A 20016-nucleotide genomic window follows, 5' to 3' on the forward strand; every position below is an offset into this window, starting at 1 on the left:
GGGTTTTGCGTACTTGATTCTAGCAAGCAAATCTTAATTTTTCGTTTTTTCAGTTTTTTTCTTCATATGCTGTCAAAGTCCTTTAAAAACGTGTTAACCATAACTTCAATTTCCAAATTCAGGCACGACTTCCAGTAGAAATTATGCTTTATTTCAAGTAAAAAACGGCTTTAAACTAAAGTGTTGAAAAACATGCCCTATTTTTGAAGACGTTTTTGCTTTGTAGTCAAGATACAAAAAGACAACAAATTTAGAGACAATTGCATTCAATTTAAAGATTTTTTCTGAATTATTGAAGTCAAGTTGACCTAAGACCAAAAAAAGATTCATTCATATTATGATACCCATTTTTAAGTCGAATCGCTTAATTATAAGAACAAAAGAACTTCATTGAAAAGTTTATCAACTTTTCGACAATGAAAGAAAAATGCGTCTTCTATGCTAAGCAAAATTTGCATTCGTATTTTTTCAGTGTAGAAAATTTACTTCGTTTTAATAATTTTTTGCGTGCTTTAGTTAAATGAACTAAAAAAGGATTAAAAATTATACACAGATGAAGCATATTTACGAGTTCAGAATTTCTTCAAATTGTTGTAATTTGTACCACAAATTCGTCCATCATGAATTTCGTGTGACACTACAGACGTTTTTGAAATTTTCAAATCCAATTTTTTCCTGCGATCTATGAAATGTTCTTTAACAAAAATAATTACGCCTAATAAATTTTCTTTAATTTTTCGAAAAATATTTTCGTATTTCTGTGACTTATTTTGAGGAATTTGTTTAGCTTAAAGTTTTTTGAAATTAAGAAAACATTTTTTTACTTTGAAGTATCCGTTACAGTTTGGATTTTTAAACTGGCATTTGTTTGTATTAATTTTATTGCTCCTCGATTTAAAGCCACATAGGTCGCTAAGAAATGTCTTTATTTTAAAGAAGTCGCATCTACGGCACGTAATCAATACTAAAGGTCAAAATGTTTGTTTTTTTTTAGTGTGAATATTATGCTCTTTCAATATCATCACCACTCTTTTAATATTTGATAAAATTAAATATTTTTTTTTTATTTTTTTAATTCATTATTTTTTATTTCCTTTTATTTTCTTATAGGAACCCTATTTTCCCCAGTGTTAAATTTTGGAAAATATTTTTTCGTTTGATTCACACATAGAATCAAGTGTCGACCAAAACAAAATATGGTTTTTTTGGTGTGCAACAATGGTCAGAGTTTGTGGAGATGGAATTTTTAAAATAAAAAAAAAACACAGAGGGAGGAGTAGCGGTTGATCCGTGTATGCTTGTGCTTGGATGGGTGGGAGGGCGATAAGTGTAATAAATATTTTGTTAACCATAAAAACCAAATTGTTTTGCATGGCCATAGAACAATACTAACGACAACAAGAACAACAAAAGACATCTGTATGAGCAATGACTGGTATGTAAATATGTTTTTTTTTGGTTTTTTATTAACAACAAAATTTCAACAAGATCCCAGTTTAATCCTTGGCAAATTGTCCGCTTTAGTTATTTTATGGGCTTTTTCAATTTGCTCTGGGCAAAGGATAAATGACTAATTTTCGTTCTGGGCTCCGGTTGAGGCAATAGCTCGAATTCTTGTTCTGCCAAATGGTCAACTTCCGGTGATATGTTATCTATTGTCTCAGCATCTGGAATGTTTTTGTCGATGGAAGAGCTTAAGTTATCTTCGGATTGTGTGGGTGGTAAATATGTGGCTGACGGTTGTATTTCTTGTGTGACGGGATCATCTTCCATGAATGATAGAATGGTAGTCATATCTTGTAAGACATTCTCTGTGGTGCTTGCAATTTCTGTTGGCAGTTCAAAGGGTATTTCTGGTCTATAGCCTGATGCAGGATAGGGTGGAGCCTTTTCCAATTTCAGAGATTTTTTGTTATACACAATTTTCGAGCTTTTCCCCAAACTTGAAGATTCCGAGGGAATAATTAAGGCCAGCACTAAGGCAATGAAATATATTTTACAATCTTTTGTCATATTTCTTGTCCTCGTGATGCCAAAACTTTTTTACAAATATTTACAAAATCTGATTAGTCAAGCACATTTATAAGTCTTGGAGGTGGATCCATAAGCATGATGTTCTTATTCTAGGGCCATATACTAAAAATGTATAAATTTTTTATTTTTTTTATGTTAATACTAAAAAAATGAAATTCTTCTCCTCTTGGCCATTACGACTTTAATATAGACAATATCCATTACGCATACTAATAAGCTGGAGGCTCTTTTATTCGATAATGCATGACTATGGCTAAGCTGCAGACACACACCCATACACACATAAGCTACTCATGTTAATACTCAAATGGAATAGGCTTTATGCGTAATTTGATGGCTTCTATTGCACACAGACACACACACACATACTCATACACAACAATCAAAGATACTAATAGCAATTTGGCTATTGAAACTCCCCCCTCTAAACTAATGTGACAATATTTTTTTATCGCATTCTAAGTTGTGTCCATAGATTTGGATGGACAGACACGTTTCATAAATGACACTTTTTTATGGTTAGTTCTTCTGGTATGTTGTTATTTTATTAATGTTAATTTGTTGTCATTTCAATGTTAACACTGAACTGAATATAAATCCCAAAAGAATTTTAATTTTTGGTTACCAATAATGGATATAATTGGTTTTGGTTTTTATATAAAATTATTATCTCCCAATATCCCAGAAGAGATAAGGGGAAACATTTTTGACATCGTATTAGAAATTCATTGACCTTCACAATAAGAGCGACACTCTATGTTAAGAAGATACAGTTCTTTGAAATACGTAAAAAAACGCAATTCAAAATTCCACCACTTGATAGTCAATATGTTAGGATACCTTGAAGTCTACTTTCACAAAAAGTGAATCTTGTCAGCGTGCTCATATCCAACATTAATCTCTGAAATTATGAAGACAATTTATTCACCACTTGTGATTTTGGATGCTGGAAGGCATCCAAACTTTTAGAATTCTCACACATTTCTGGAATAGGGATTGTAGTAGGAATTACTACGACTATGGAAAAGTCGATTTCGAATTTTGATAAACTTGACTTTTGATTTTTGCGATTATTGAAAATTCAACTTTTGGCATGTAGCAATTCGAATTTTTATTGAGTTGTCAGCACAAACAAATCCCATTGTCCTTTCAAATCAAATTTGATTTTTCGCTAAAAGTCGGTTAGTAGATTTTTGTTCACTATTAAATTCGAGTATGGCAAACATCAATACACCTAGACCTCGCTTTGCGTCGCAGATACGTTTCAAAAAACACGACGCAAACTGAAACGACGCAAAGTGAATTATGAGTTTCGATGGCATACCATGCAAAGATTGAAGACAGATAACAACGATAACAACGCAACTTCGAAAATCTAACGACGCAAAGTGAAAACTAGTACTAATTCAGCAACGACGCAACTTCGAAACAACGCAAAACGAAACGACGCAAAGCGAGGTCTAGGTGTATTTGAATTTTAAGATTACAAAAAGTCGACATCAATTTCTTTTAACAAAAAGTCGCCCTTCGGTTTTGTATCCCCACTGCACGCAAAAAAATATTTTTTTCTTCCCAGACGAAATTTTACACAAACGAATATCTTTTTCCATTTGCTTTTCACTATAAAGACGTTTTTTTTGAAAGAAAAGAATATACTTTTTGTGATAAACGTTGATTCTTTTACAGTATGAAAAACAATTTCATAAAGACGAACTCAAAACAATATATTTTCTGGCTGAAGATGCAATCTTCATTTCCACGAGTTTTTTCTTAGCACTTTTTTCTGTAATACAAACAATGTAGAAGAAATTATTAGATTTTATATCCACTAGGCTATGAAGCATTTATTGTCATCAACAGACAATTATCGCTATAGCCGTCATCGCACAAGCAACACAAAGAATTATATTTATATAGCATAGTTTTAGGCGCCCACGATTCGATGTAAAGAAACTTTATTTAGTTGGCCACCGTGGAGCAATGGTTAGCATGCCCGCCTTGCATATAAAGGATCGTGGGTTCAATCCCAGCTTCGACCAAGCACCAAAAAGTTTTTTAGTATATATTTTAACATATATTTCAAAAATGTTCGGAAGATTCCGGAAGATGTTCGATAGTACATACTATATTGAATTTGTCAAAATGTGTTTTATTAAAGACTTAAAGTCAGAAAGCAATAGTGTTTGATATAAATGAAATGGACTGTGTTTTTCGGTCAAAAAATATTTTTTTTTTTTTTGCAAAAATAAAAATTTTGTAAATTTTTTTTTGTTGATAAAAGTTTGAAATTTTCGAAGAAATTCAAAAAACTAACAAAAGAAAAACTTTTATTTATTTATTTATTAAAGAATTTAAAACCGTAATAAATTATGATATTAAATGAGATAGGTATTAACAACAAAGGTTTTCGACCTAAAAAAGAAAAACTTTTTCAGTACACGTTTTCCATTTTTTTCTTTGAGTTTAGTTCGATCATTTTTATTGAGATGCTGGAAAACAAACATAAGTTTCAGGTGCCAGATTATAAGGTTGTTTGTTGAATCGCAAATTTTATTCTTTTGGTACATCTTTTTGGAATTTCATCGAAAAGTTCAAGCCTTTTATCAACAGAAAGAATTTTTTCATAAAGTACTTTTTTAAAAATTCTTTACGTGGATTGTGTATATTCAACAATGTGGTCTATAAAAGGGGAGCATGACTGTATGCGTTTTTTGTGAGTTGATGACTATTGCCCAGTGGATAGGTTGTGTGGGATATTAAACTCTATAGTTCGCCGTTCGAATCTCCATCTGGACGAATGGTAAAATTTTAAAAATATATAAAATCGAATATTTGCTTCCACAGTTTTTTGCGAAAGATATTCGGGAACTATACAGAAAATTAAAAAAAATGTTTTTTGAAATGGCTGACGATGGTTGCTGTCTAAAATTTCGTTTTTTGAGTGTAATTAAAAAAAAAATTAAACATTGGATTATGTATATTCAACAATGGGATCTATAAAAGGAGCGTCCAAAATTTCGTTTAGGAGGAAAGAATATTTTTTTAGTGTATGCGAGCTGATGAAGTTTATGGATGACACTGTGTGGTCACGGGGCCAACGGAAATTGGCATTCAAAAACTCCGCAGCTCCAAAAAACCAAGCCCCATCCAAATTTTAAGAAGGATTGTAATAACTGGTTGGGAGATTCTCTTTTTAATCAGAACAAATGTTCTTATTAACTTTGTTTTTGTCACACTTAGACACTATTTCAAATTATGGACCAGCTCTTTTCACTCGATATTATCATATATTTTTGTAACCATTAAAGACTAATTTTCATTGGAAAAATAATATCCAACGTCACATGTCATTAGATGCCATATTGTATGCTGTTCGAAAAATAATTGCACTGAAATCAATCAGTCAATATTTTTTTAATAAAAATATTCGATTAAAAGATCAATCGATTATACAAAAATTATTCACACAAAATAACTGAATCAACTAAATTTTCTCTTGGAGTAATAAATAAATTATTTCCCTGATTGAAGAAATTTCCACTAAAAATTAATTGCATTAAATAAATTCGTGGATGAAACCAATTAATATTTACTCTCTATATCCTACATCATTGGAATGGATGAGGGCATTATTGGTTAGTCCATACCCTTAAATACCAAGAAACAATTGTATCTCATATTTCCGTTTGCCTGTCTGTAAGGAATTCTTTCTGAAGTCAGGTTTGTAAATTGCATCAAAAAGATTTTAAATTTTGCATATGATATTGCCTTAGTTTCCACCTACAACAGTAAGGGCGTTTACTACTTACATGACCATGATCACTTACATCAGTTTTTCCCTTGTTGCTAGTGATATCAAATATATTTTTTTGCATATATATTTCTATACTCTGAACTGAAATCAAAACTTGTTCAAAACCCAGACTAAATCAAGCTACGGGAATTGGCAAAGATCTACTCAAACCGTGTGGTCATCAGAGATGGTCTGGATCAAACTTTTTTAGGTTTGCGACTGTCGCAAAGTTGTAAACGTCGTAAACGTCACATACGCGTCGTAAATGTAGAAAAAATAACAAAAGTCGCAAACTGAAAATACTTTAGTCGCGTCATCTAGGCAGCGAATTCGATGATATCCAAGACGATGGTATGTGCGAAGAAGTTTCAATTCTTAGGAATGTTCACAATTTTCGGTTTTTGTCCCCCAGTTCCCAATTGCCTTTTGCACGAGTACAGGGTAACCGTGGATTTTCTCGTCCTTTCTTAGCTTTAAGTTCAGTCTCCTGTCCAATATAACCCCAAGGTATTATGCACACTCACCAACGGGAATTTCGATACCACCTAAGAAAATAGACTTGACCATGGGAAAACTTTCACAAATTTCTGCAGAAACTCACAGCGAATGCTTTCAAACTAAATTAAAAAATGTTCAGGATTTCTTCTATTCAAAATTTGGTTTTCTACAGTAGGTTTACGACTTTTGCGACATACGTATTATACCGTCGCAAATGTATGTCGCAAAAGTCACAGTTTGTGACAGGCCAACCCTGGTGGTCATTCATATTGAAAATCACTTTTTATTTTTTTTCTTCTTTTTCATTTTATTGATGTAAATAACAAACAAAACAAAACATCTACACATACACTCAGTGGCAAACTTAACAGAAAATATCTTCACAATGGACACTTATACATATCCTTGATGTACAAACTAAATTCTTTGCACGGGGACATACATGCAAATGCTAAAGGGTTCTACAATTTCACGTTCGAGGATTAGTCAAACGTCCAAGACACTTTTCTTAATGGAAAGTGTAAACGAGAACTGGCTCTGCACGTATGATCTCTACAATACGTCCTCGGGTCTGTGAAGGCACGGGACGTGTACGCAAAGCAGCAGAACGGGCACGACTGCGCACCAACTTCTTGCGTGGTTGAATTAGATTTTGTGACACCAAATCAGATTCAGGCGAAGGTTGTAGTTCCTCGGCTGCGGGCTCTTCAATGGCAGGTTGATCCTCACCATTGGCGGATTCTGGAGGCCCGTAGGTGCTATCGGGCTCGGTAATGGCAGGCTCATCAGCTTCTTCGGCTGGTGGGCCATAGGTTTGATCGGGTGTGGGCTCTGGGGGACCATAGGTCTGGTCAGGAGTGGGTTCCGGTGGGCCATAGGTTTGATCAGGTGTAGGCTCTGGGGGACCATAGGTTTGATCTGGTTCCACAAATGGCTGCTCAGTTTCAGTGGGCAATTCAAAGGGAATTTCAGGTGTTACTCCTGCAGGGGGATAAGGTGCTGGTGATGGAGCCACTTCTTGGCGTGCCAATTTACGAATCGTTTGAACCCTACGTCTGGCTTGATGAGCTGGGCTGGCCATTACCAGAGCCAATGAAATGCCAAAAATTGCAAAGATTGTGTAAAACTTGGCCATCGTGCTTGTATTTCTCCTGTTGCTACTGCTGTTGTGTTCTTGACTCTTGTAAGTGCTGGTTTGATGTTTTCTAGGTGGGAGCATGGGCTTTTATAGTTCTTCAATCTGCCTCGGGTGGCCCAAGTGAATATTCTGATAATGGGTTAGTCAAAGGTTAGATGAACAGTTTAGCTATGTTTGGTTTTTGCCGGCAAGTGTCAATGTCAAATGAATTTGGCCACACTGGGCGCGCATATAACTGGCCGGACATACCCTATTTGGATGCCACTTAAAATGAGCTAAAATTATTATTATTGTTTTTACCTTTGAATTTTATTTGTGATGGGCTTTACGTGACCATACATTTTGGTTGGAAGCTTAGTCACCACCACCACCCCGTTACTCAAACCACACAGGCAACTGACAGCCAAGGGCTGCCTGGCATTTACTACGGATAAAATTAAACTATCAATTAGAGGTTAATGGCTGGCAATGGCATCGGTGAATGTCATTCGATTATAACTCCATATAAAGTTTCAGGGGATTCCTGATGATTGGTTGGGGAAATTCTTTAGATGCTCCTACAAAATCTATTCATAACGAATCTGGGCAATAATCTTCCTCTCCAGTATTATCTTTATTATATGGGAGGTGTTATAGGCGCTAAATGGCGGCTGCATTTTTGTCTCAATAAAACCACTCCAATGGGTAATAAACGTCGCTTCCCTGCTTTTCTGGGAACTTCAGTATGGCTTATTAGTATTCACCGGGCATGGGCAATGAAACCAAAGTGTCGCACTACATAAATTAATAGCATAATTAATTTTCGTATTATTATCAAGAAACTATCGATGGATGGATGGCTGGCTGGTTGGTTCGTTCGTTAGCTGTGTAGAATTCCCGCAGAGAGAATAAAATGGAAATTTTGGTTTTTATGCTTCGCCCAAAACAGCTGGACAAATATACATCCATTCATCAATCGATCAGAATCGATGATATGTATAAAAGTGTCTACACTTTTGAAAAATCATATCAGTTTGTGATTTAGAATAGTTGAGTGGCGATTAAAGCAGAATGGCAAACTTATTGAAGATTTCACTCATTCTCTTGGTTGTGGCCATTGTGGCCTGCAGTGCTGAGGCTCCCAGATATCGACAAGGCGGAAAATTGCAACAGCAAAAAAGACGCTTACAACCATTGAGATTGCAACCCAGGCATAAATTGGCTCGCCAAGAGCTAGATGAAGCTGTTACACCCTATCCCACTGCAGAGGAACTTAAACCTGAGGTGGTGTTTGAAGAAGGCAATAAACCGGATGAAATTTACGGACCACCCGATGCAGTTTATGGCCCTCCAGAGACAGAGGCAGCTCCATCCACCACTGATCAATTACCTTCTGAAGAAGCTCCCGGTGAATTTGGTCCCCATCCAGATGCCGAAGAATTCCAGCCTTCGGAAGTGGAAGCTGAGCAGCCATCACGTCTTACTAGCCGTCGTAATAAAATCAAAAATGGTAAAATTACCTCTTCTTCCTCGTCCTCTTCCTCGAGATTGATTCAAAAGAAGAAAAGCCCTAAATCCCAACGTTTAGTAACAGCACCAATTATTGCTGCTCCTGCTGCTCCGGCCGTTCCAATTTCCGCTATACCCTTTACCGCCTCCTTCCCTACCACTTCCCAACAATACTTTGTGGTTAACCAACCCTTCAGCTACTCGGCCCAATATCAAATTTGGTAAATTCCACTTTTTTTTGGCTATGACAACACAAGGATAATGATTAGTGGCATTTGTTGTTAAGTTTGTTAAGTAACATTGTAGAGGTTTTTATCATGTGTATGTGTGCAGCTCCAGCTCTGTTGAATAGCTGGGGCTACGAAGGTGTAGATGGAAAACATAAGAAAATATGGAAGACTTGTTAATAAATCTTTAGAGAAAACGAATTAAATACGAATTTCTGTGTTTTCGCATTTATATTTATTACACCGTCATCATCATCAGCATCATCATTCTTCCGCAAGGAGTAATCACTGCAAGAGGGCAAGAGTTGTCAGGATCCAGGATCCAACCCATACATACATCTCGAGACATTGTTGTTCACGACAAGAAGAAGAAGAAGAGTCATTACTAACACCAAAGGTTCATAGTCATCATTGCCATCACCATCAACATCCTCATGAGCAAATGAGCAAACTTTAGGTGTTTCTTTCACTCCTCGTGGTATTTAGGTGTCCTACAATCTGCTTCATTCGATTCATGTACATTACTCCTGGTATTTGTTTCTGTTCTCCTCTTCCTCTTGGTCTTCTTCTTGTTCTTATTGGATGTTTGATATCCTTGAGCTTTAGTTTGCTCTAACTTAGGATGACCATCCTTTGCTTGGGTCTTTTTCCGCTATGTCCTGATTACTTTGCCATTCGCAATGATAAGTAATGGCAATGGGGCGAAGATGGTGAAGATCCTATTGTGTTTTAGTTGTCATGCTGACCATTATGCTGTAGTTGCCAGGTAACCTGAATGACTGCTGGCAGATAGTGGTGGTGATAATTCAAGCGAAGCATCACCTTCTAGGATTGTTTTGTTTTTATGGCTTGTACCAAATGACAATAATCACTTCTACAGATTAATGTTCGGTTGCAGCAACCACAGTTTTGAATCAAAATTGAACGGATAGCAGTGTGGATTATATCGAAGAAAATTATTTCTGGACATGATGATAGAAAGCTATTGCTAGCATATTTATCTAAAAATAAATGGAAAAGTAAGAATATAGTGAGAAAATGAAAAAAAAAATAAAGCAACAAATATTTCTTAAAGAAGGTCGTCCCGGCAAGGATGGTGGTTGCAATAAACCCCAATAAGAGCATACAGAGTCATAGAGTTTAGATGTATAACTCTCTAGAGTAGAGAGAAACCAAAATAACTTCAGAACCCTGAAATACGTAAGTTAGTTCTTAATTTTGTCAAATTATCTGATTTACCGATATGAAAACTGGTCCCAGGAAAATGAGCCTCCAACCCCAAATGTGGGGCGATACTTTACAATGAATATGAGCACCATGTCAATGAGTCCAAATATAATGTAACTGAAAAGTGAAAATTAACCCAAAACTTAATTTGGGATCATTTTCAACCCAAATCATGTCGAATTTGACTCTGAGCGTAGGAAAAAAGTTTTAAACCCAGCCCGAAGACCGTCCGTCCTCGTCGCCATGAGTTGACGTTAGCCCACTTTGGACCTATCTATGGGATTTGCAAGTGCCCTCTGTATTCTGTCCATAGGATAAAGTCTCAAACCACTCCTGTCTCTTTGGAATAGCGTTAGTCCACTTTGGGCTCTGACCATAGGAGAATTCCTTAAACCCCAGCCGGTTCTTATTCCGTCCATAGGAGAAATTCCGAAGGCATGGCCACATTACTTTATCCACATCCAGAAAGGGACATAATTTCGATTTTGGGTCTTATTTTAATGAAATTCATTGCCCCGTTCGAGAATGTCTAAATTCCCCAAAAATTTGGTGTTCATTCAAGGTTTTGCGACTCATTTTCATGTGGTCCATATTTAAGGCGCCATCTGAATTGCTGTTACCTGTTATACATCTCTGTCATATTAGGTGAATATTGAACTGCTCAGTCATCTCGTTAAGAGAGTTCGATTGGATAGATTGGATCATTTCTACCCTAACCATACATGAAAGTAGACGAAAACCAACACATCTTGGTGACTAATTAAGATTTTTGTGATCTCTGCGTAAGGCAGTAAGTGGTGGACTTTCTAATCCACTGCTTCTTGTGCCGTATGTAATAAACCTACTACTTTTCTATGGACTTCCTATGATTATCTTCTCCGTAGAATGTTCTTCGTTCAGTCAACTCTCACAGCGCTTCCTTTTACTTGGCATTCAAGTATATCAAGCAAGTTGAGTGTTTGTCCAGCATGGTTGTGACTAACTGACGGACTGACTGATTGTGCTCCATATATTTGCCACTTGGCACCTGATTGGGTGGTATTTTAAGTGAAGATTTGTATTCGGTTTCTCTGGCCAGGGTGTTTGTGTCAACTGTGACGAGGACAACGATGACTCTGATGGCGTAGAAGAGAATAATGGATAGCGATAGCAATAAGGCAAAATGTTGTCTTCCCAATAGTTTTTCATTGCTCATGATGTTTGTGACCATAGCTTCAAGGGATCAATTTGTTGTTATTACAGGTGAAGCTACAAATTGCAGTTACTTTTGGTAAAGCTAATTAACATTACAGACCCTTTAAGTCTTTGTTTGGAATGTTTATTTATTATGACCATGCTTGTTGGGGGGGATGAGTAATTTGTTTACTTTGCAATGTTATTAAGATAATATAATCACTTCCTAATAATATATCCTTGGGTCAACGTGATTTCAGTATGTTAAGTAATCCCTCTCCTCTATAATAACTATCGATTTAGATTATATCTCCTCAATCGACTCTAATCTAAATCACAGTTGCCACAGTTGGTAGAATTCTTTCAAAAATGGTAGATTTTTTACTGTTTGGTAGAATTCTTGACGTCTTGGTAGATTTTTCTAAATATTCCTCTTCATAAGTTTTCTATAAAAATAAAATTTTGTCGAAATTCTCTATAGAAATAAAATGTTGACAAAATTTTCTATAGAAATAAAATTTGAACAAAAATTTCTCTAGAAATTAAATTTTGACAAAATTTTCTATAGAAATAAAATTTTGACAAAATTTTCTCTAGATATAAAATTTTGACAAAATTTTCTATAGAAATAAAATTTTGACAAAATTTTCTATAGAAATAAAATTTTGCCCACCATAGTAGATCGAATTTGTAATTTACTTTCGATTTCTCTGTAATGAAAATTCCTCGTATTGAAATCTTTGATAAGCTATGGAATGATAAGAGCGCTTAATGTGATTCAGCTAGCCATCCTCCCGTCCCCCAGTACATGATATTCTCAATGTAGAGTCATTCAAGTGAGTTCCATTATAATTTTTCATTATCGCTGTTTTTATTACTTAAATGTATACAAAAACAAAAATATACAAATTAAAAAACAATGATTATTCATTAAATTATCTTAAGCTAAACAAAAATAAATTCATTTTTAAAATGATTATCGTCGGCACTGTCACTCATACTCTCGTGACTCTCGTGTGCTTGTATTTTTTTGTTTGTTTCTTGTTACCTAAATACAAAATTTAACAATTAAAACTTAATGTTAATCAAAGTAAAATAAAAACAAAACACCCATACACACATTACACTGTGGTCAACCAGAGAATGATCCCTTGGACGGTGGACCCCCGGCTACATTTGCCACAGTGGAATTACGCTGAGCTTCAATGGCTTGATAGTTGACAAACCAAAATGGCTGTTGGTCCAATGGCAATCTACTCAAATGATTTATTAGCTCCTGATCGCCATGCGCATCAAGAGGATGAGGTCGGTTTGTAGACATTGTGGTGGTGGAAGCGGAACCTGCTATGGCATTTGTCACATCTGTTTCACCAAAACGATCCTCAAAAGACACAGACCCTGTATTACCAGAATTTGATGGTCTACTTCCGCCTGCGGGAGATGCTGCTACTGGTCTATTGGTGGGTTGTAAGGGAGTGTAAACAGAATCTGGAGTTACAACTATACCCATGGGAGGTCTTTGTGGTTGACCAAAGGGTATTGTATTGGTAATGGGGGGAGCATCCCCCGATCCAAAACGATTTTGTATATCTGCTATTGATATGGTTACAACGTTGGTGTTGTATTTATCCTTTTGATTTTGGCCATTGGGTGGACGGCTACCGGCAAATGGAGGTCTTTGCGATGAAGCATTATCCATAATGAGCACACTTATTAGAACTGAGATCAATATTTTTGCATTCAATATCGCCATTTCTCTTTATCAGCAACTAGCAATTGTATATTGCGATCTTATTTTCAAAATGAACACAAATAGTTGTTGTTTTTGTTGTTAATAAAAGAAACTTGTTTTGGTTTTTGGAATCTCCGCTAATGCGAGCTTACTTGAGATGTCACTTTCACGTCGTCTTGTCTTAATCTACTGTGAGTGGTAGTATGCGGATGGCTATAAATACGAAACATTCATCTGCCAAGCAGTCTCTCATAAAAATCGGAAATCTCCCTTGAAGCTCTCTTCTTTGGACAGATCTTACTCATCGACTTCGAATTCGGATGCTTGCAAAATTCAAACATAGACAATGACACACGAACTTTTAACATTGGGAGCAATTACGATTTTATTACTTTTAATGTTTCTCTCTCGGTTTGGGTTGGTTTGTTTTGTTTTCGCATTACCACAAAATGAGCCATTTTGCCAGTGTTGCCCTTTGACAAAAAAAAAATCCTAAAGCCCATTCTCTGTACATCCAAATAAAAAACAAAAACAATAAGCAAAATTTATAAGGTGTACTTGTTGATCATATCTTATATATGCTGATGGGAATTTGCCAAAACAAAAAGTTGGCGAAATATAATACTACACCCAAAGAAAAAATACTTTCCTCAGGAACGAAATTATAGACAAACGAAATTCCCCCTTTTATGTAAAATATTTTCTTTAAAAGTAATCCGAATTGACGACAAACGATTCAGCGATTGTCTCTAATCATTTTTATTTGCTGTTTGTCAAAAACTAAATTTGTCTAAAATTTCGTTTTTCTGAAAAGAAAACTCTTCTTTCAGGGTCGGAATCTGCTTGTTTCGACATTTCAAAGGCGCTTTGCAAATCTAGAGAAAGCGAGTTCTCTAATTTAACATAGAGACACTGTTTGTGGTACTCTATTTAAATCTCTTTATTGATATTTTTAAATTAAATTAAATTTTGTCAATTGTGAAAAATGCTCCTTATATTTATTTGTTTTCTAATTCAAAATGAAAGTCTAGGGAACATTCTCATAATGAAGAAATGTTAACTAAACATAATAATTTCCATGAACTAAAATAGTGTTAAATTGGCTTTAAGGCCCTGGAGAGTATACTTTTTTTGAGTGTACATTTTCCTTTCATGGTGGATTATTTTTTTTTGTTGGGCGTATAGACTTTGAGGCGCTTTTGCACATACCTACATAAGTGAATGATATGAGAAAGTAGCATTATCATATTTTATTTATTTGTGCCAACTCACGTTTCTCTGATGCAAATGCATTATATGGATGCACTTTGATTTATCGTTGAGGCATTCATCATCAACATTCCTGTTTTTTTTAAAAGCGCGCATCTCTTGGACACGCTTGAAGCAAATGCCGGTGACTTGTTTGGGTTTTCTTGTGTTTTTGGGTTATTCCCAATCGACAAAAAACAAGTCAAGGCAACAAAAACCGCAAAATGGCAAAAACAAGAAAAAGCAAAGAATTGTCAGAAGAAATAAAAAAAATAAACAAAACAAAACACAAAACAACTTAAGATCATTCATAAATGACCGAACACCATATGGGGACAGAGAGACGAACTTTATTCTTAAGAGGTATGGCATCTGTAACGATTTTATAATAATTCAAAGGTGTGCTTACGATACACATGTACCAAATATCCGGTCTAATGACGACAGTAAAGTGCCGATAATTTATCGCATGATATTCCCATATCCAAGTGACGTACAAAAATGTTGTTATTGTTAAAAAAGATAAAATGATGACATGATCTCTGAGAGAATCTCAAAGAGAGACCAAGTTAACATCTTTATATTGGTGAGCACTCTCTTATGAATTGGCCTTAGCTCTTGCTAGCTTTAAAGGTTTCCCCAACATGGATTATGTGAGGGGGAAAATGGGAATAGCAAGGGTAATGAAGCAAGAAGGCTTTGAGATTTAATATTTTTATTTGTGTGTGTAGCCACTGGCATTCGGATGATTCATTGGTAAAAACAATAAAAAGGAAAGAAATATGAAAATATTTGTAAGCTCAATATCCAATATAATGCTTCTAGTGGTCACATTCAAAGATGTGCTTTCAGATATGAGTGGTTACATTGCATATATCCAGTTGCCTCCTGATGGGAGTGGTCACGCTCATATGTATATTCATCCGTAATTACTGGTTTTATAAGACGGTTGTTGCTATTCATATATCAAGAGATGATATAGGGTAAATTTATCTGTCTCAATCTTTTAAGGATGTTGGCCTCTATTTGATGTCGAACCTAATGGGAATTCTTAATTTGATTTTCTTCTTTTAAACAGATCTCACTCTCATTCTATTTCTCTCTCTAGCTCACTAGTGTGATATGGTTTACTATCACGGTTGCCACAATTGGTAGAATTCTACCAAAAATGGTAGATTTCTCATGGTTTGGTAGATTGGTAAAATCTACCAAACATGGTTCGCAAATTATTACTAGAAATAAATTTTTCTATAAAAAAGAAATTTTGACAAAATTTTCTATAGAAATACAATTTTGACAAAATCTTCTATAGAAATAAAATTTAGACAAAATTTTCTATAGAAAAAAATTTTTGACAAAATTTTCTATAGAAATAAAATTTTGGCAAAATTTTCTATAGAAATAAAATTTTGGCAAAATTTTCTATAGAAATACACGTTTGACAAAATTCTACATAGAAATAAAAATTTGACAAAATTTTCTATAGACATAAAATGTTGAAAAAAAAAACAAATTCCATAGAAATAAAATTTTAACAAAATTTTCCATAGAAATAAAATTTTAACAAAATTTTCCATAGAAATAAAATTTTGACAAAATTTTCTATAGAAATAACATGTTGACAAAATTTTCCATAGAAATAAAATTTTGACATTGTGTTCCTCAATTGTTATCTATTTGTATGCAAAGAAAATAGCCATATGATGTCCATTCCCCTTTAGTCCACTGTACGACTTTATGGATGACAGGTATTCACTCGGTTATATTTTGTGAAATTTCCGCAAAGCATTTCCTTACCATCAAATATCCAATTCTGTGAATGTCGTTAATTGTCCAAGGAGCAAATAAGAATCACGGTATTATTGTCAGTTTCACCACATCCATGAATGCACATAATAACATTGCGATCAAGAAAGTTCAGATGGAATTCGAAAGTATTCGAGTATTTCTTATCAATATTTGCCAGTTCGGTGAACTAAATTTCCCGCAGTTGAAAACAGTTACGCTTGATTCACGCCAAATATGATGGTACACAATCCAGACCCATACACAATCACACCTTAGGCAATCTCACAGGAGGAGGGAGGATTATATGGGAAAACATATGTCAGTCAGTTATTGAGGAATCCTCAAATGAGAATGCCATGTGCCATGTGTACACTGTATACAGTTGAAATAAAAATTTAACACATTCAAAGAATAATAAACGCAAAAGCACACACATACACAAATACATCTGACATAACAATGTATGGGATATTGCATGGCTATTTGTATATTCACGGAATATTGATTAGTGCATAACTAAAGATCTATAATCCACAAAGATCTTTAGTTATGCACTAATCGTAGTGTTATCGACAAAAATTTGTTCACTTCTAAAAATTTGAACATTGGGTTTCGTATACATTCCATATAGCCTCAAGAAAATTTCTCCTTCTAGTGAAATAAAACCTCGAGCTCGATTTATATAGTGGCCATATCAGCTCATGGATCTAAGTGCATGATTTTTATGACCTTATTTCTTAATCGATCGTATTCATATTTTCTTTACGATAAATGTATTGTAGTCTTGAGATTGATTTATAAACGAGATGATGTTGGAGATGTTGGAAGTCGTATATGGACTTCCGCTATACAAATACTGAAGAAGTCAAATTTGGAATCGTAATAACCAAATAAGATCCAATGGGTCCCAAAGTATGCGTGGCCCATCAAAAATTTCATCATAATTAGAAATTACTCATTTTTGGCGGTAGCTTTCTGTTTTTCATGGAATGCCTCTTAGACATTCTGCTTTGCTTTTCTATCGAGAATGATAGTCGTCCTCTTCACATACACAATGAGATTCCAAAGTTAACAACCAGACAATTGAATTGCTTTCCATTGCTAGTCCCTCTGTGAATTTAAGCCTTGTAGCGGATATTGCTGAAGCATCTCTGCTTCCATCTTCTCAAGTTATAAACAGAAATCCTTATATCTGTGGGTGGAGAAAGTGTGTGTGTGTGTGTGTGTGAGATTATATTATTGTGTGCTTGGATATTGCAAGGATTCGCAATGGAATTTACTTTTGCTATGACATTCAATTGAAGTGCATTTCTTCTCGAACTGCAAACAGCCCCCCAGCCCCACCCAGGCTTCTGTGCCTTTCTATAGATAATTCCTTACGATTTTTCCAGGCTCTTTGGTTTGGAATGGCATTCAGCTTAATAAACTATTGTGGGAAGAGCATTAGCGATATCATTCAGAGTTCATAATCAAAACAAATCGAAGGTCCTTTACAAAGCTCATTTTATTTTATGTGTTTGGGTTTTTTTGATGATTCGCTTAATTTTAAATTAAATTAGATTTTCTTTATAATGGTGGGGAACTATGATCGTAGTACATAAGAGCAGCAGCATTGGGTTCAATAACACGAAATAAGAAAATATTCCACAAACTTCTCCGAGAGAAGTAAGAAATTTTCCTATCTAACCAAATCTTTAAGCACTGCGTTTTTTGGTTGAACGCAATTTGGCCAATTTTGCCTGACGATTGGCAGCCTGTCGTCGACCCTGTACCAAACGGGCTTGACGTTGTCTTTGGCGGGCCAAGACCACTTCGGCGGGCAAAGCATTGGCATCAACTTCAGGTGGTCCATAGACCTCATCGGGTGAATTGTATAAAGTGGGACCTTCAGGAGGGCCATAGACTTCGTCTGGGATTGGCTCACTTGCCTCAGGAGTTTCGGCTTCTTCTACGACAGCAACTTCATCTGTGGGAGCTGTCTCCTCAAAAGGTACCTCTGGTTTCAACTCATCAGCCGAAGGATAAGGGGTAACTGGCACTTCCACCTCTTGGCGTGCTAATTGACGATTCCTTTGGATGAGTCGTACCGGACGACCTCTAATCTTTTGGGCTTCACAAGAGAAGAGCCCACAAGCGATGACAACTAAGACAATAGCAAATAGAAATTTGGCCATTTTGTGCAATAGAGTTTGGTAGTTCGGTGATTGATGTGCAAACGGGATGTTATGCTTGGGCTAAGCCTGGGACGACTGATATCTATTCGATGGCTCATTCCCATATTTATAGTGGATCGAAGCGCATTGATGACGGTATTTTGATGTTCAGATCCTTATTTGTGCAGATTGCCTGCATCACCTTGAATGGCCATCCAATGGATACACAATTATGCATAAGCTAGAGTAATTATTGGTTGGTGACAATCAAAGTTATGCTGATTTTATGGCTAACGTGACCAAAATGTGCCGCTCACTTTGCTGGCTATAGTGGAGATGGTGCTGGCATTTTAGAATGGAATGCAAATAAAAGTAAACGAACACAATCATCCCCAGAGACACAGCACTGCCGCATGGTTAGGCCAAGTGCATTTAAATTCACCTACCTCCCATATTTCGGCTAGCAGCCACAACTCCCTCCTACCGCACACCCATAAGCGTAACTTTAAATTCACAGGAAAAAGCAATCTGAAAACCAGACCACAAAGAGAACGCATGCCACCATAGCTAATAAGCACTCCAAGTCATTAAAAGCAAGCAGACAGAATATGCCACCTCCCCACCCCCTTGCGCCCACATATGGTGATCCATGAATTGATTTTATATTGCTCTAAATCACTACTATCCCCAACCCCTTGTACGCTTCTCTCTACCATAATGCAATATCAAATAATTTTAATTAAGAATCGAATCCATACATAAATGAGTACATTTGTCCGCAAGCCAAACACCTATCCAATGGTCAATTCCAAAACAGACATGACAACTTACCGGAAATCGAAGCATTTGCTGTTTGTTGCCAAAACGAACAAATGATTGGACAAACAACACAGGTAAAGTGAATCAATTGGAGGAGGAAACAATTGCAATTTTAATATCCTCTTTCAATTCATTCATGATTCACATTTCTGGATTCTCCGCAAAAAGAAAAAAAACACAAAAGGAGGAGGACCACCATGTGATCCTGTCCAATGTTCGAACCTTGTTTGTGGTTCGCCAGGTAATGAGAAGGTCCAAACATAATTTGTTGGTCATTCAGCTCAGGCTTAGTATTCAGACAGAGACAAAAAGGGAAGAAAATGAACGATTTGCGTCTAATGTGAAATAAAACTTTGTTATTGCCATTGGAATTTCCCATTGTTTCTCCAGGTAATGGAAAGACTGCTCCAACTCTCTATACTGTGCAAATAATGCTCTAACACAACCAACGAGGTGGTACAATGCTGTCTGAAAGGGTATTACCAGAAAAACGGTTCATTGTCCCCACAAGAAGTCTTCAGTTGATTCTGCACACAGAAAAAAATTTCACGAAAATTTTTCCAATTAAAATTTTAATTGAGTTTTAAAAAATATTCAATTAAAAATTTAATTGAATCAACAAATTTTTTAATTGAAACAAAAATCAATCACAAAAATTTTTAGTATCAATTAATTTTTTAATTGGATCAATTAATTTT

The 20016-nt window shown here is 35.6% G+C and overlaps 4 protein-coding genes across 4 annotated transcripts; 1 reads left to right on the forward strand and 3 right to left on the reverse strand.

Moving 5' to 3' along the window:
- Positions 1-6605: 6605 nt before the first annotated feature.
- Positions 6606-8221, reverse strand: LOC142233864 (uncharacterized). The gene has a single exon (XM_075304929.1). The coding sequence runs from the start codon at positions 7542-7544 to the stop codon at positions 6834-6836; it is 711 nt and encodes a 236-aa protein (XP_075161044.1). The 5' UTR covers positions 7545-8221; the 3' UTR covers positions 6606-6833.
- A 207-nt stretch (positions 8222-8428) lies between these two features.
- Positions 8429-9403, forward strand: LOC142233865 (uncharacterized). Its single transcript, XM_075304930.1, has one exon. It carries the CDS (start codon positions 8514-8516, stop codon positions 9174-9176), a length of 663 nt encoding a protein of 220 aa, XP_075161045.1. The 5' UTR covers positions 8429-8513; the 3' UTR covers positions 9177-9403.
- Positions 9404-12424: 3021 nt separating this feature from the next.
- Positions 12425-13502, reverse strand: LOC142235172 (uncharacterized). The gene is made up of 2 exons (XM_075306426.1): positions 12699-13502; positions 12425-12626 (listed from the first exon to the last, which is right to left on the reverse strand). Exon 1 carries the CDS (start codon positions 13329-13331, stop codon positions 12711-12713), a length of 621 nt encoding a protein of 206 aa, XP_075162541.1. The 5' UTR covers positions 13332-13502; the 3' UTR covers positions 12425-12626; positions 12699-12710.
- A 4330-nt stretch (positions 13503-17832) lies between these two features.
- On the reverse strand, positions 17833-18585 carry LOC142236173 (uncharacterized). Its single transcript, XM_075307432.1, has one exon. The coding sequence runs from the start codon at positions 18518-18520 to the stop codon at positions 18041-18043; it is 480 nt and encodes a 159-aa protein (XP_075163547.1). The 5' UTR covers positions 18521-18585; the 3' UTR covers positions 17833-18040.
- Between the last annotated feature and the right edge of the window lie 1431 nt (positions 18586-20016).

The sequence above is a fragment of the Haematobia irritans genome, chromosome 4, assembly GCF_050003625.1.
Source record: "Haematobia irritans isolate KBUSLIRL chromosome 4, ASM5000362v1, whole genome shotgun sequence".
Classification (NCBI taxonomy): domain Eukaryota; kingdom Metazoa; phylum Arthropoda; class Insecta; order Diptera; family Muscidae; genus Haematobia; species Haematobia irritans.

What these genes read in the sequence shown, in the direction of transcription:
- LOC142235172 (XM_075306426.1), bottom strand. Translation starts at nt 13,331, where the DNA reads ATGGCGATATTGAATGCAAAAATATTGATCTCAGTTCTAATAAGTGTG.
- LOC142236173 (XM_075307432.1), bottom strand. Translation starts at nt 18,520, where the DNA reads ATGGCCAAATTTCTATTTGCTATTGTCTTAGTTGTCATCGCTTGTGGG.
- LOC142233865 (XM_075304930.1), top strand. Translation starts at nt 8,514, where the DNA reads ATGGCAAACTTATTGAAGATTTCACTCATTCTCTTGGTTGTGGCCATT.
- LOC142233864 (XM_075304929.1), bottom strand. Translation starts at nt 7,544, where the DNA reads ATGCTCCCACCTAGAAAACATCAAACCAGCACTTACAAGAGTCAAGAA.